Genomic DNA, 17,042 nt, shown 5'->3' on the forward strand with positions numbered 1-17,042 from the left:
GAGGAAAAAAATTAGAGGGAACATTGCTTGTAAGTCTTTATTATCTGCATGTGCTTTACAATAATTATATTCTTGTGTTTTTTCCTATGCAGTTAACAGTTGCATTTGATTTTTGTCAGTGTGTCATTATTGCTTGCACACACACACACACATATATGTGTATATATATATTTATTTATATATATACACATATGTAAACTTCACACAGCAGTAGCAGAGCTACAAACGCATACTCCATCCATAAATAAGAGGTTCAATTGGTAAGGTGCATGGGGTGGTTTAGTCAAAGTTCCAAAAGCCAGAAACCCAACGCGTTTCGGCGTATAAACGCCTTGATCACGGGTAAAGGAAACCAAGTTTTCCGACAGCATTTCAATTTAATTACAAACAACGTGAAAAATCATGAACGCTTTGAAAATAGAAAATGGACTGTTTGAAGTCTTAACAAGTTCTTACAATAAGTCGGCAATTTTGTAATAGCAATATCTATCATAATGTAATCCCTCATAGTGTAGTGTGGGAGGAATCAATAAGCACTTAATAATCATACAATTCATTCATAAATGCCTCTTGTGGAAACAATTCTAAAAAAATACAGAGATGTATGTAAATATGAAAAAAAGAAAACAATTCTACAAGTAAGCATATATATATATATATTCTATTTTGTATCTGTAACATATAAGGAGCTCTTCAATTAAGTCTCTCTAACAAAGCAAAAAGGCAGGATGCGCACCGGACAAATACCACCACGATGGGCAACCAATACAATCCAAACCTAGTCCCTACATTCAGGTCACCAATACCCATATATGCTAGAGACTATGTCTGCCAACATGTTCACATTGGGGTTGTACCTCGGACCGCTACTGAGTCCATCTTTGAAGAAGGACATGTCTTAATGCTCACAGCAAATGTTGCTCATACGGGTATGCTGTCATTTGATATCTATAACATTATATATAATTAGGGCTCCCGGTTTTATGGTATTTATTTTTTTAACATTTCCGTCTGTATTTATCCATATTTATTTTTTGTCAACTTTATCTGTATTTATCCATATTTATTATGGGGTTTGTGAAAAAAATAAAGCTGAAACTGGTATATTTCCACATTTATTTGACCAATAAATATGCAGTCATGCTTGAATGCCTGCCAGGTTTCAGTGATATGAACACCCGCAGAAGATAAATCAATGCGCTTATATGAAAATATGCACATTTTAGTACCAGCCTTGTGCATATCTGTCGCTGTTTAAACCTCTTTCCTAAAATTCATTTTTTTAACCCTGTTACCTATCAATCTACACAGTTATTGGCCTGGCAGTCATGGCAAAGTGTATTTAGAATCTCTCAGAAAGCACCCAATTTCTGTTTTTATCCACATTTCAAAATAAATACAAACAAGAAAATAAATCTTTTTCTGTCTGTATTTATGTGTAAAAATCAGTAAAAAGGGAAAACAGGGAGCCTTATATATAATTTAATAGGAACACATGCAACATGCATTTGAGGGAAATTGTCAAAGACAATCTTGCCCAAGTGGGCTTTCTTATAAAATGTTTTCCCATACCTCTGATATATACTTAGATAATGGAATACCACATATTGTTTCCTAAATTATATAAATTGTGATGTACAATATACAACTTCGAGTGGCATATTTCATAATCTCATAGATACATTTCATTAAAGTGCTCCTGTAGAAGATCAGCTGCACGATTGAACCTAATAAAAACATACAAAATGACAAAAAATCACCGTTCAAAATAAAAAAATTATAATACAAAAGAGAACACTAAAAATCAATTAAGTGGATATGGTAAAAACCTAGCAGCAGAAGACTCCTGTTGCTTCATATAGAGCCAGCACTATCAACACAATTGTTTAAATAGAACAGTCAAGGAAATACATATGTACACACCCATGTGACTCATTCCCCCAAGTAGCATGCCAATTCCTCTTCAAAGTTGAGCCCCTGAGGGATTCTAGTATCTAATTCCATTATGTACTTGGTTTCCAGTTGTCTCAATTTACGGATCTGATCTCCCCCTAACATTCTGAGGGATACGATCAATTACACAGAAACACAAAGGTTTTTATTGCTCCTGTGTTCTTCCTCAAAATGACGTGCCGCAGGTTAAGCCTTATCTTTATTCCGAATGGAACATGGTACGGAGAACATAACTCTTAGAACATGGACATGTCAAAACGTAAACGCAAAAATCTGATAAGCATGTAAGATGTTTTTGGATATCTCTCACTGTTGAAAAAGACTCTCTTGACATTAGTACTGTCCTTGCAAGCTTTGCAGGACATGCAGGTATAGAAACCTTGTAACTTAGAGCCTATTTGTTTGGCACCTGATATATCATTAACACACAATTTTTCTCTCAAGGAGTTCCCCCTCCTATACGAGATGTTGAGATAATCCGCTGAAGCATAAATCAGTGTGGGTTCAGTTTTTTTAAATCCCCCAATGCTTTGTAAGACATTTCTTGAAGTCTTTCGAGGTGGTACCATACATTGAAATGTATCTGATAACAGTGTCATTGGAGGTCGCCGCCTTCATTAGTCTGAGTCTGAACTGCAGTTCCTGCGAGCCCGGAGGAACTCACCCTACGGAACACTGGTCATCAGATTCCTCGATGGCTACTTTCTGCGTTAAGCAGGGTATGGCCAGCAGCTTTCTTAATGACGTGTTTGTTTATCACAGGGATCTGAGTATCTCAAAAAATGTACACACTACTCACTGATGCGCCTCGAATTTCAGATCATACTCGTTGATATTGAGTAAAGAGACGAAACGGGTGGCCTCTTCTTGACTTCCTTACCTTATAATAAAAAGGTCATCAATATAGCGTAACCGTAGTTTTACAGGGTCGCCATGCCGCTTGCTGCTCCCACCAGCCCATCAAAAGGTTGGCATAACTTCCCTCTGCCCCCATGTGCTATTGACACGTGATGACATCAGGCCAAGCGCGGGGCCGTAACTCCTGGACTGCCCACCCCCACCCATACATTGGAAAAACAAACAGGGTGTTGAGGGAAGGTATTAGATTTGAATCTAAATCAAACGTAGACTATTAATTCTAAAGTTTATCAGCTTCATTCAGCTTCATTTCGTTTTTTTAAAAAGACATTTCAAGTCAACTACACATGTCTTTGAAAGGAATGAGACACTATTGAGTCACACATTGTCATCACATTTAAAAGCATATTGTAAACAACAATACAACACAAAAGATGAACGTCTTCGTGACAAGTGACCACAGTGCCCCCCCTCTGTCACCAGCAGCAGTGAGGGGGCTGACCTCTGACCACAGAGCCCCCCCCCCCTGTCACCAGCAGCAGTGAGGGGGCTGACCTGTGACCACAGATCCCCCCCCCCTCTGTCACCAGCAGCAGTGAGGGGTCTGACCTCTGACCACAGAGCCCCCCCCCTGTCACCAGCAGCAGTGAGGGGTCTGACCTGTGACCACAGAGCCCCCCCCCCCTGTCACCAGCAGCAGTGAGGGGTCTGACCTCTGACCACAGAGCCCCCCCCCCCTGTCACCAGCAGCAGTGAGGGGGCTGACCTCTGACCACAGAGCCCCCCCCCCTGTCACCAGCAGCAGTGAGGGGGCTGACCTGTGACCACAGATCCCCCCCCCCTCTGTCACCAGCAGCAGTGAGGGGTCTGACCTCTGACCACAGAGCCCCCCCCCCCTGTCACCAGCAGCAGTGAGGGGGCTGACCTGTGACCACAGATCCCCCCCCCTCTGTCACCAGCAGCAGTGAGGGGTCTGACCTCTGACCACAGAGTCCCCCCCCTGTCACCAGCAGCAGTGAGGGGTCTGACCTGTGACCACAGAGCCCCCCCCCCCTGTCACCAGCAGCAGTGAGGGGTCTGACCTCTGACCACAGAGCCCCCCCCCCTGTCACCAGCAGCAGTGAGGGGGCTGACCTCTGACCACAGAGCCCCCCCCCCTGTCACCAGCAGCAGTGAGGGGTCTGACCTGTGACCACAGAGCCCCTCCCCCCCCTGTCACCAGCAGCAGTGAGGGGGCTGACATGTGACCACAGAGCCCCCCCCCCCCCCCGTCACCAGCAGCAGTGAGGGGGCTGACCTGTGACCACAGAGCCCCTCCCCCCTGTCACCAGCAGCAGTGAGGGGCTGACCTGTGACCTCAGAGCCCCCCCCCCCTCTGTCACCAGCAGCAGTGAGGGGGCTGACCTGTGTGCAAAGAGCCCCCCCCCCCCCCTCTGTCACCAGCAGCAGTGAAGGGCTGACCTGTGACCACAGAGCCCCTCCCCCCCTGTCACCAGCAGCAGTGAGGGGGCTGACCTGTGTGCACAGAGCCCCCCCTCTGTCACCAGCAGCAGTGAGGGGGCTGACCTGTGACCACAGAGCCCCCCCTCCCCCTGTCACCAGCAGCAGTGAGGGGGCTGACCTGTGAGCAGAGAGCCCTCCCCCTGTCACCAGCAGCAATGAGGGGGCTGATCTGTGTGCACAGAGCCCCCCCCCCCCTCTGTCACCAGTAGCAGTGAGGGGGCTGACCTGTGTGCACAGAGCCCCCCCTCTGTCACCAGCAGCGGTGAGGGGGCTGACCTGTGACCACAGAGCCCCCCCCCCCTCTGTCACCAGCAGCAGTGAGGGGGTTGACCTGTGACCACAGAGCCCCCCCCCTGTCACCAGCAGCATTGAGGGGGCTGACCTGTGACCACAGAGCCCTCCCCCCTCTGCCCCCAGTTTCAGTGAGGGGGCTGACCTGTGACCACAGAGCCCCTCCCCCCCTGTCACAAGCAGCAGTGAGGGGGCTGACCTGTGTGCACAGAGCCCCCCCCCTCTGTCACCAGCAGCAGTGAGGGGGCTGAACTGTGACCACAAAGCCCCCCCCCCTGTCACCAGCAGCAGTGAGGGGGCTGACCTGTGACCACAGAGCCCCCCCCCTCTGTCACCAGCAGCAGTGAGGGGGCTGACCTGTGACCACAGAGCCCCCCCCCTCTGGCACCAGCAGCAGTGAGGGGACTGACCTGTGACCACAGAGCCCCCCCCCCCTGTCACCAGCAGCAGTGAGGGGGCTGACCTGTGACCACAGAGCCCCCCCCCTCTGTCACCAGCAGCAGTGAGGGGGCTGACCTGTGACCACAGAGTCCCCCCCCTGTCACCAGCAGCAGTGAGGGGGCTGACCTGTGACCACAGAGCCCCCCAGCAGTGAGGGGGCTGACCTGTGACCACAGAGCCCCCCCCCCCTCACCAGCAGCAGTGAGGGGGCTGACCTATGACCACAGAGCCCCTCCCCCCTGTCACCAGCAGCAGTGAGGGGGCTGACCTGTGACCACAGAGCCCCCCCCTGTCCCCAGCAGCAGTGAGGGGGCTGACCTGTGACCACAGAGCCCCCCCTGTCCCCAGCAGCAGTGAGGGGGCTGACCTGTGTGCACAGAGCCCCCCCCCCCTCTGTCACCAGCAGCAGTGAGGGGGCTGACCTGAGTGCACAGAGCCCCCCCTCTGTCACCAGCAGTGAGGGGGCTGACCTGTGACCACAGAGCTCCCCCCCTCTGTCACCAGCAGCAGTGGGGGGGGCTGACCTGTGACCACCGAGCCCCCCCCTCTGTCACCAGCAGCAGTGGGGGGGCTGACTTGTGACCACAGAGCCCCCCCCTCTGTCACCAGCAGTGAGGGGGCTGACCTGTGACCACAGAGCCCCCCCCCCTCTGTCACCAGCAGCAGTGGGGGGGCTGACCTGTGACCACAGAGCCCCCCCCCTCTGTCACCAGCAGCAGTGGGGGGGCTGACCTGTGACCACAGAGCCCCCCCCCTCTGTCACCAGCAGCAGTGGGGGGGCTGACCTGTGACCACAGAGCCCCCCCTCTGTCACCAGCAGCAGTGGGGGGCTGACCTGTGACCACAGAGCCCCCCCTCTGTCACCAGCAGCAGTGAGGGGGCTGACCTGTGACCACAGAGCCCCCCCCCCGTCACCAGCAGCAGTGGGGGGGCTGACTTGTGACCACAGAGCCCCCCCTCTGTCACCAGCAGTGAGGGGGCTGACCTGTGACCACAGAGCCCCCCCCCCTCTGTCACCAGCAGCAGTGAGGGGGCTGACCTGTGACCACAGAGCCCCCCCCCTCTGTCACCAGCAGCAGTGAGGGGGCTGACCTGTGACCACAGAACCCCCTCCCTCACCAGCAGCAGTGAGGGGGCTGACCTGTGACCACAGAGCCCCCCCCCCCTCACCAGCAGCAGTGAGGGTGCTGACCTGTGACCACAGAGCCCCCCCCCCCCTCTGTCACCAGCAGCAGTGAGGGGGCTGACCTGTGACCACAGAGTCCCCCCAGTCACCAGCAGCAGTGAGGGGGCTGACCTGTGACCACAGAGTCCCCCCAGTCACCAGCAGCAGTGAGGGGGGTGACCTGTGTGCACAGAGCCCTCCCCCCTCTGGCACCAGCAGCAGTGAGGGGACTGACCTCCGTGCTCAGAGCCCCCCCCCTGTCACCAGAAGCAGTGAGGGGGCTTACCTGTGACCACAGAGACCCCCCTGTCACCAGCAGCAGTGAGGGTGCTGACCTGTGACCACAGAGCCCCCCCCCCCCTCTGTCACCAACAGCAGTGAGGGGGCTGACCTGTGACCACAGAGTCCCCCCAGTCACCAGCAGCAGTGAGGGGGCTGACCTGTGACCACAGATCCCCCCCCCCCTCTGTCACCAGCAGCAGTGAGGGGGCTGACCTGTGACCACAGAGTCCCCCCAGTCACCAGCAGCAGTGAGGGGGCTGACCTGTGACCACAGAGCCCCCCCCCCCCCCCTCTGTCACCAGCAGCAGTGAGGGGGCTGACCTGTGTGCACAGAGCCCCCCCCCTCTGGCACCAGCAGCAGTGAGGGGACTGACCTCCGTGCTCAGAGCCCCCCCCCCTGTCACCAGAAGCAGTGAGGGGGCTTACCTGTGACCACAGAGCCCCCCCCTGTCACCAGCAGCAGTGAGGGGGCTGACCTGTGACCACAGAACCCCCTCCCCCCTCCCTCACCAGCAGCAGTGAGGGTGCTGACCTGTGACCACAGAGCCCCCCCCCCTGTCCCCAGGGTCCCAGGGCGCTGGCATTGCAGGCTCTGACTGGCACACGTGGACCCCTGGCCTCGGACTCAGGACAGGGTGCGCGGTGCACCCATTAACAGCTCAAGTGAACTTGTGGTCTCTTCACTGCCGAAGCCAGGCCTCTGGTCGGGGTGGGGGCCAGGCCTCTGGTCGGGTGGGGGCCAGGCCTCTGGTCGGGGTGGGGGTCAGGCCTCTGGTCGGGGTGGGGGCCTGGCCCCCTCCCTGGAGGCCCTGCAGAGGCCCGAAAAACCCCAGAGCAGGGCAGGGGCGGGCGCAGCGCTTGACATGTGCCTGCTGCAGACCCGCCTGAACTCCAGAACCCCCACTTAGGGCATGTGTATGTGTGCATGTATGTGTGTGTGCATGTATGTGCTGGGATACATAGCGCCGAGCGAGCGCAGAAGCAATGCAGCGCTGTGCACTCCTTGTGCCAATGAGTGACCCTGAGCACAAGCGCGGGCGCTTTGCACCATCAGAAATGAGCGAAATAAAGCCCGCGTGGGCCAAGTCACTGCCGCCCTCCCCGTCGGGGGGCGCCCTCTGCCCCTGGTGCTCCTCTCTGCCAGCCCCCGACTGCCCACCCCCACCACGACTTCCCAAAGCGGTGCCACCCAATCCCATGCACTGCCTCCACTGCCCTAAGGGGGTCCACCCATGCACAGCCTCCACTGCCCTCAGGGGGGTCCACCCATGCACCGCCACCACTGCCCTCAGGGGGGTCCACCCATGCACCGTCTCCACTGTCCTCAGGGGGGTCCACCCATGCACCGCCTCCACTGCCCTCAGGGGGGTCCACCCATGCACCACCTCCACTGCCCTCAGGGGGTCCACCCATGCACCCACCCATGCACAGCCTCCACTGCCCTCAGGGGGGTCCACCCATGCACAGCCTCCACTGCCCTCAGGGGGGTCCACCCATGCACAGCCTCCACTGCCCTCAGGGGGTCCACCCATGCAACGCCTCCACTGCCCTCAGGGGGGTCCACCCATGCACTGCCTCCTCTGCCCTCAGGGGGTCCACCCATGCACCGTCTCCACTGCCCTCAGGGGGTCCACCCATGCACTGTCTCCACTGCCCTCAGGGGGGTCCACCTATGCACCGCCTCCACTGCCCTCAGGGGGGTCCACGCATGCACCGTCTACACTGCCCTCAGGGGGGTCCACCCATGCACCGCCTGCACTGCCTTCAGGGGGGTCAAGCCATGCACCGCCTCCACTGCCCTCAGGGGGGTCCACCCATGCACAGCCTCCACTGCCCTCAGGGGGGTCCACTCATGCACCCACAAATGCACCGCCTCCTCTGCCCTCAGGGGGGTCCACCCATGCACAGCCTCCACTGCCCTCAGGGGGTCCACCCATGCACAGCCTCCACTGCCCTCAGGGGGGTCCAGCCATGCACAGCCTCCACTGCCCTCAAGGGGGTCCACCCATGCACTGCCTCCACTGCCCTCAGGGGGTCCACCCATGCACCGTCTCCACTGCCCTCAGGGGGTCCACCCATGCACCGTCTCCACTGCCCTCAGGGGGGTCCACCTATGCACCGTCTCCACTGCCCTCAGGGGGGTCCACCCATGCACAGCCTCCACTGCCCTCAGGGGGGTCCACTCATGCACCCACCCATGCACCGCCTCCTCTGCCCTCAGGGGGGTCCACCCATGCACAGCCTCCACTGCCCTCAGGGGGTCCACCCATGCACAGCCTCCACTGCCCTCAGGGGGGTCCCGCCATGCACAGCCTCCACTGCCCTCAGGGGGGTCCACCCATGCACTGCCTCCACTGCCCTCAGGGGGTCCACCCATGCACCGTCTCCACTGCCCTCAGGGGGGTCCACCTATGCACCGCCTCCACTGCCCTCAGGGGGGTCCACCCATGCACAGCCTCCACTGCCCTCAGGGGGGTCCACTCATGCACCCACCCATGCACCGCCTCCTCTGCCCTCAGGGGGTCCCCCCATGCACCGCCTCCACTGCCCTCAGGAGGGTCCACCCATGCACAGCGTCCACTGCCCTCAGGAGGGTCCACCCATGCACCGCCTCCTCTGCCCTCAGGGGGGTCCACCCATGCACCGCCTCCACTGCCCTCAGGGGGGTCCACCCATGCACTGCCTCTACTGCCCTCAGGGGGGTCCACCCATGCACCGCCTCCACTGCCCTCAGGGGGGTCCACCCATGCACCGCCTCCACTGCCCTGAGGGGGGTCCACCCATGCACAGCCTCCACTGCCCTCAGGGGGTCCACCCATGCACCCACCCATGCACAGCCTCCACTGCCCTCAGGGGGTCCACCCATGCACCGTCTCCACTGCCCTCAGGGGGTCCACCCATGCACCGTCTCCACTGCCCTCAGGGGGTCCACCCATGCACCGTCTCCACTGCCCTCAGGGGGGTCCACCCATGCACCCACCCATGCACAGCCTCCTCTGCCCTCAGGGGGTCCACCCATGCACCGCCTCCTCTGCCCTCAGGGGGGTCCAGCCATGCACAGCCTCCACTGCCCTCAGGGGGTCCACCCATGCACCGTCTCCACTGCCCTCAGGGGGTCCACCCATGCACCGCCTCCTCTGCCCTCAGGGGGGTCCACCCATGCACCCACCCATGCACCGCCTCCACTGCCCTCAGGGGGTCCACTCATGCACCCACCCATGAACCTCCTCCACTGCCCTCAGGGGGTCCAATCATGCACCGCCTCCACTGCCCTCAGGAGGGTCCACCCATGCACCGCCTCCTCTGCCCTCAGGGTGGTCTACTCATGCACCCACCCATGCACCGCCTCCTCTGCCCTCAGGGGGGTCCACCCATGCACAGCCTCCACTGCCCTCAGGTGGTCCACCCATGCACAGCCTCCACTGCCCTCAGGGGGGTCCCGCCATGCACAGCCTCCACTGCCCTCAGGGGGGTCCACCCATGCACTGCCTCCACTGCCCTCAGGGGGTCCACCCATGCACCGTCTCCACTGCCCTCAGGGGGTCCACCCATGCACCGTCTCCACTGCCCTCAGGGGGGTCCACCTATGCACCGCCTCCACTGCCCTCAGGGGGGTCCACCCATGCACAGCCTCCACTGCCCTCAGGGGGGTCCACTCATGCACCCACCCATGCACCGCCTCCTCTGCCCTCAGGGGGGTCCACCCATGCACCGCCTCCACTGCCCTCAGGAGGGTCCACCCATGCACAGCCTCCACTGCCCTCAGGAGGGTCCACCCATGCACCGCCTCCTCTGCCCTCAGGGGGGTCCAGCCATGCACCGCCTCCACTGCCCTCAGGGGGGTCCAGCCATGCACCGCCTCCACTGCCCTCAGGTGGTCCACCCATGCACCGCCTCCACTGCCCTCAGGGGGTTCCACCTATGCACCGCCTCCACTGCCCTCAGGGGGGTCCACCCATGCACAGCCTCCACTGCCCTCAGGTGGGTCCACTCATGCACCCACCCATGCACCGCCTCCTCTGCCCTCAGGGGGGTCCACCCATGCACCGCCTCCACTGCCCTCAGGGGGTCCACCCATGCACCGCCTCTACTGCCCTCAGGGGGGTCCACCCATGCGCCGCCTCCACTGCCCTCAGGGGGGTCCACCCATGCACAGCCTCCACTGCCCTCAGGGGGTCCACCCATGCAACGCCTCCACTGCCCTCAGGGGGTCCACCCATGCACCGCCTCTACTGCCCTCAGGGGGGTCCACCCATGCACCGCCTCCACTGCCTTCAGGGGGGTCCACCCATGCATAGCCTCCACTGCCCTCAGGGGGTCCACCCATGCACCCACCCATGCACAGCCTCCACTGCCCTCAGGGGGTCCACCTATGCACCGTCTCCACTGCCCTCAGGGGGTCCACCCATGCACCGCCTCCACTGCCCTCAGGGGGTCCACTCATGCACTCACCCATGAACCTCCTCCACTGCCCTCAGGGGGTCCACCCATGCACCGCCTCCACTGCCCTCAGGGGGTCCACCCATGCACCGCCTCCACTGCCCTCAGGGGGTCCACTCATGCACTCACCCATGAACCTCCTCCACTGCCCTCAGGGGGTCCACCCATGCACCGCCTCCACTGCCCTCAGGGGGTCCACTCATGCACTCACCCATGAACCTCCTCCACTGCCCTCAGGGGGTCCACCCATGCACCGCCTCCACTGCCCTCAGGGGGTCCACTCATGCACCCACCCATGAACCTCCTCCACTGCCCTCAGGGGGTCCACCCATGCACCGCCTCCACTGCCCTCAGGGGGGTCTACCCATGCACCCACCGATGCACCGCCTCCACTGCCCTCAGGGGGGTCCACCCATGCACCGCCTCCACTGCCCTCAGGGGGTCCACCCTTGCACCGCCCTCACTAGTTCCCTCACTTTACCCTCCGATCCCTGCCCCTCCCTCGCCCCCACCCCCTCGACAGGTGCCCAGATATAGGAGTGCAGCGCCTTGACGCCGGGTGTCGGCGCTTGCTCGGGTCTTAGTACCTCACCCCCCTCTTACCTCCTGAATATGATCTGTCCGGCGGTGGCCATGCTCAGCTGCCGAGGTAGCTCAGAGGATAGAGCGCCTGCCGTCCGCTAGGGTGAGCCCGCAGGGGTCAGAGGTAGAGCTCCAGTCTGTCTGTCTGTCTCTCCCGACTGGAGGACGGTCCCTGTGCCCGGAGCTCCGTGAATGAAGCAGGTGCGGCCGGGGCGGCGCCAGGAAGAGGAGATCCCTCCAGCCACGGGGCGCTATACAGGGAGGGGGTGCGACCGCAGGGCGCTATACGACACGGGGAGGGCGGCCTCGGGGCGCTATACAGGGAGGGGGTACGACCGCAGGGCGCTATACCACAGCGAGGGGGCGGGGGTGGGGGGGGGGGGTGTTGCGGCCTCTCCCCGGTGAGCGGTGACAGCAAATTCTTGATCCAAAGCGAGGCGCTGGGGCATTCCTTTAGCCCATCATCCGTCACTGTCATGAGCGACAGACACCACCCTCTGCCGGTCTTGGCCCCACCCCGACCGGGACAGTGCAAACTGAGCTGAGGAGCCACCGAGAGCTGCCCCTGCATTGTTAGGCCTCTCGACTGAGGTGCAGCCTGTCAGGGTATGTCTGGTTGTAGCGCGCACTATCACCGTGAGGGTATCCTGGCATTGAGCAGGTGTGTGTGCCCAGCCCTGCTTGTGGTAGGTTGGTTAATAACGCGCAGGGGTATCTCTGGCGCTGAACAGGTGTGTGTCCCGACCCCTGGGGTATATCAAGCATACACCTTTTTTAGGCAACGAAAGCAAGCGGTGATGATCAGGTGGGCAAACTGGCGAGTGCCATCCAGCAGCTCCGTGGGTTTGCGCACGTGAGGTGCTTTCTGCCTTCACTTCACATGTTTTGTTGGACACATTTATGTGATGGTGTGAAACCACTGGGGTATGTGGACGCGATGTGGTGATTGACATGTTCTTCTTAAATTGAACAGTAAGTAAGGGCCGGCAGTTCATGGATAGGAGTCTGGACTGGCCTGGGAGGTTGAAAGTTTCAGCTAAAACTCCTGCAGATCCTAAAAAGACGAGAGTTTCTGTTCGATGGAGGCCGGGGATACCAGCGACCCTCGCCCAGCTCTCCCCATGGGTCAGCCCCCTACACACCACGGAGGGCGCATCTTACACCCTGTTTGCTCCAATGTCCCTGTCTGTGTCAAAGATCCCTCCAAGTGGCCCGGACTGATCCTTTTTTGTTCCACTTTTCATGGAATATTCAAAATTCCCACCCACACAACCAGCATCGCCAGGAAGACCCTCCCACAAACTCGATCCGACCGTCTTCAGCTGGGCTTTGGGAGATACCCGACCTGGGAGGAGCCCTGGAGAGAGGCACGAGCTGGACCTCGCATGCGGGGGTCGGGGAGCATCTATCCGCGTCCACGTCCGGCAAGCGATCCAGAGATCCCTCCTCTAAACCATGGTTTTCTAAAGAACTCAGAGGGCAAAAACGGTATTTGTAAAAAATGAGAACGCGCTCGAGACTGGCCTCCCGTCCACCCGCTAAAGTGGCGTCAAGGTGGGCTTATATGCTTCAAGCTAAGAGCCTACACTATGCTGCGCGCATAGCCCTTTCCAAAAAGAATGGCAAAGAAATGTTCTCTATCGTGCAGAGATTCCGACCCCCTACTAGCGCTGAGCACCTCACCCGACCCACCTCGGGCGCCTGGGGTGAGAAACTGCCTTGCTTCTTCATTGACAAAATTCAGGCGATTCAGGTGAATTTCGGGATCAGCACCGCTGCTTTGGCAGGGACACTTTTCCCGAGTTTGCCGACATCTAGTTCGCCCCATCACCTTCCTTGACGGGCCGGAATTTACACATATTGCTTCCCAAGACTCCATGGCAATGGGGAAGTTAAGCCAGTGGTCAACACTCTGATTAATATGTCTCTGCAGACCGCCACTGTTCTGTTCCCCTAGATTGGAAGCAGGCCAAACTTCTGCCTCTGCTAAAAAAAAGTTCCCTGGACCCTTTCATTCGAGCCTGATACCGCCCTGTCTCCCTTCTTCTGGCCGCGGCGAAAGCCTCTGAGAAAGCTGCTAACAAACAGCTTTGTGGCTGCATCTGGCTTGCTCCATGCAGCCAGATCAGGGTTCAGGGCCACGTACAGCACAGAGACAGCTCTCGTGGAAATTGCTGAAGCAATCGGACAGCCTTTTAGACGCTGGTGGCCCCGATTCTATTAGATCCCTCTGCCGCCTTTCATATGGTAGGCAACACACTGCTGTACAAGGTACTATCAGTCCCAGGATGCAGCACACCATGTTCCATGATGAACTTCATCGTAAACCAAATTTAAACCACAATCCACTGTTTTCGGTTCGTATTTTTAGTTTTTTATTGTTCGTTTGTTGAATTATTCAATGCAAGGTGATTCCAATTTTCAAGTGCATGTATCATGCCCAATCGCCTTTAATACAGCATGTAAAATCCCTTGCTTCAAAAGTGCAGACATATGTTTAACCCAATGCAGTTCAAGCCGTTACGGCCCTTCGTCAATGATTCATGTCTGTGAAGTTAAAATCAAATGTGTTGCCATTAACATCATGTGCTTATTAGTACATGTCAATATAAATCACTGAATTGTTTACGGCGTCCCATTCTACACCAACCCAACCCTCCCGTAAAACAGCGTTTTAGCCTCTATAAGAGTATTAACATGCGTCAAACTTAATTACTGAATCGGTTTGCCGAGTTATGCCATTCTTACTTATTACGCTTAAAATAACAATATGTGCTATCAGCATACAAACTTTTTTCAATAAACAGTAGCCATGGAGATTACATGTTCTTAACCATCATTATTTACCATCAAGTGCCTTTCATACGGTGCCACACTCCCAGCTACAGGCCGTCTCTCGGATATCGGTGTCTCTGGACTAGCCTGGAATTGGTTTAAATAATTCCTTGAAGATAAATCGCAGCAAGTTTGGCTGCCCCCGTCCTCATCAATTCCCAAAAGGGTGACTACGGGAGTGCCTCAGGGTTCTTCCCTGAGCCCACTCCTTTTTAACATATATGTCACCCCTCTGATCTACTTGGCGGAGGACTTGGGAGCTAAGGTCATTGCATACGTGGACAATACCCAGCTTCTCTTCACTTGGAAAAAGATGACTTATTCCCTGTTTGTGCTAAAGCCTGCCTCACTGCCATCTTTAAATGGCTCCTTTCTGCCCAGCTCAAGTGTAATGAGGAAAGATCGGAAATCCTTTTGTATGGGACTTTTCTCCCTCAGTTCAGGGAATTGTTCTGGCCGGCAGATTATCCTCTACCCAATTCTGCGGCCATCCAGTCAAAAACCTTGGGATCTGGTTCAACGAAGATCTCGATTCTCCACTCAGATTAAGAAACTAGTACGGCAATGTTTTAGGACTCTCAAATCACTCAGGAAGTTTTTACCCCTCCTACCCAGGGCAGCTAAGGAAATGCTCACCCGCGCCCTGATCCTCTCTCGCATTGATTATGCAAATGCTTTGTAAATTGGCTTGCCAGGGTCCCAGTTGAAGAAACTGCAGGTAGTACAAAACGCTGCTGCAAGGGCTCTTCTTAGCATTCCTGGAAGGACGAGCATGAAGCAACATCTACACGACCTTAACTGGCTCCCTGTGGCTCAAAGAGTTACATTTAAAGCCCGTACCTTGGCTCATGCAGCCCTGTACGGATCGGAACCCCTTTATCTCAGGAAACGTTTCAGGTTCTATGCGCCCTGGAGACAGCTGCGCTCTGCCACACTCTGCCTAACTTCTGTGAATACCGAAAAGAGTAAGTGCCTTCTGTGAATACCGAAAGGAGTAAGTGCCTTCTGTGAATAACAAAATGGTAGTAAGTTTAGGATTTTGTCTTAAATTAGTTCTGTGAATCGGGCCCATAAAGTGCAAAAGGTGGAACACTTAGAAGTAGAAAATATGTGAAACTCATATTATGGTAGCAGGGCTATTCCTCTGGTTTTGCCGTGAGTCGAGTTCATGACTCTGGCTGACATCCGATGCGTCCTGCGGGTGGTAGGGTGTTGTAAAGAACGTCTGATAGCCGAGGTGTCGTTTTAGATTATTCATTCACTCGTTGTTGCAGGTTGGTACATCCATAGCTTTGTCCAGGGTTGTCCCTAGAACAGCCCCACCCGGAGCGGCCGGCACGCTGCTCAACCCATGCTCCAACTCGCCCTCCCCACCGCACCGGTACCCCAGCCTTCCATCCATCATCATCACACCAACATTCCACGCAGAACACTCACACCACCTGAGCAGCCAGGGCCAAAGCAACAGGGGAGATACATGAGTGCGTGCATGAGTGCGTGCATGAGTGCGTGCACAAGATTCAGGGCTATTCCTCGGGTGTGGCCCAGAGCCGGGTTCATGGCTGTGGCTGACCTCTGGTGCGTCCTGCGGGTGGTAGGGTGTTGTAAAGAACGCCTGATAGCCGAGGTGTCGTTTTAGATTATTCGTTCACTCGTTGTTGCAGGTTGGTACATCCATAGCTTTGTCCAGGGTTGTCCCCAGAACAGCCCCACCCGGAGCGGCCTGCATGCTGCTCAACCCATGCTCCAACTCGCCCTCCCCACCGCAACTGCCCCCCAGCCTTCCATCCATCATCACCACACCAACATTCCACGTAGAACACTCGCACCGGCTGAGCAGCCAGGGCCAAAGCAACAGGGGAGATCCATGAGTGCGTGCATGAGTGCGTGCATGAGTGCGTGCACAAGATTCAGGGCTATTCCTCGGGTGTTGCCCGGAGCCGGGTACATGGCTGTGGCTGACCTCTGGTGCGTCCTGCGGGTCAGCCTCTGACCTCAGAGTACAATATATTTACTACCCTTTAAGTAGGTAACAATAAGACTTGTTTATTTGTAGAGCTTGTAAGTGCCACAGCGGTCGCATTGTGTGGTATATGAAAGCGCACATTATTTTTTCTCAAAGGGAAACCAATGTCATTTCCAAATACATAAAGGCGCAGTGGGATGGGTGTGAGGTGACTTTAAGGGGCAGATTTATGTTTCCTGGCACATTCCTGCAAATCAGCAGGGATGCGCAAGGAAACTTGCGACACGCATCTCAATCCTTGAGCCACCACGGATCCGCCGCATTAACAATGCGGCGCATCATGGCGCAAGGAAATGCTGATGCGTGTCGCATCTGCTGCCGTAACGTTGGCGCAGTGCTGGAGTTGTGTCGCGCCCGCAACGCAACTCCAGCACTGTGCCAACCCTGCCTATGTCTAACATGGTGCGTCAAGCCTTACGCCTGCTTCAAGCAGGCACAAGGTTTTGACGCTGCGGGGTCAGAAAAGTGACTGAGTGAAATCTTGTAGATTTCACTCAGCCACTTTTACGAGCCGTTCCTGCTTCAGAACGACCCCCACCCCCGTGCCAGAACGCCCACGCAGGGCTTTACAACGTGACGCATCTCCCTAGATGTGTCACGTTGTAAATACCCCACAGCATGGCGCTGGCTTTTCACAGAAGTGACGCAACGGCGGCGCAAAAGTGG

General features: G+C 56.8%; 1 protein-coding gene across 1 annotated transcript in view; it reads right to left on the minus strand.

Moving 5' to 3' along the window:
• The window catches only part of VTCN1 (V-set domain containing T cell activation inhibitor 1), a 210,484-nt gene extending 198,618 nt beyond the window's left edge, over positions 1-11,866 (minus strand). The window contains exon 1 of the mRNA XM_086933554.1: positions 11,537-11,866. Coding sequence (XP_086789680.1) covers positions 11,537-11,568 — 32 coding nt within the window. The 5' untranslated portion in view covers positions 11,569-11,866. The remainder of the gene's footprint in view (positions 1-11,536) is intronic.
• Between the last annotated feature and the right edge of the window lie 5,176 nt (positions 11,867-17,042).

Source organism: Lissotriton vulgaris, chromosome 8 (genome assembly GCF_964263255.1).
Source record: "Lissotriton vulgaris chromosome 8, aLisVul1.2, whole genome shotgun sequence".
NCBI lineage: Eukaryota > Metazoa > Chordata > Amphibia > Caudata > Salamandridae > Lissotriton > Lissotriton vulgaris.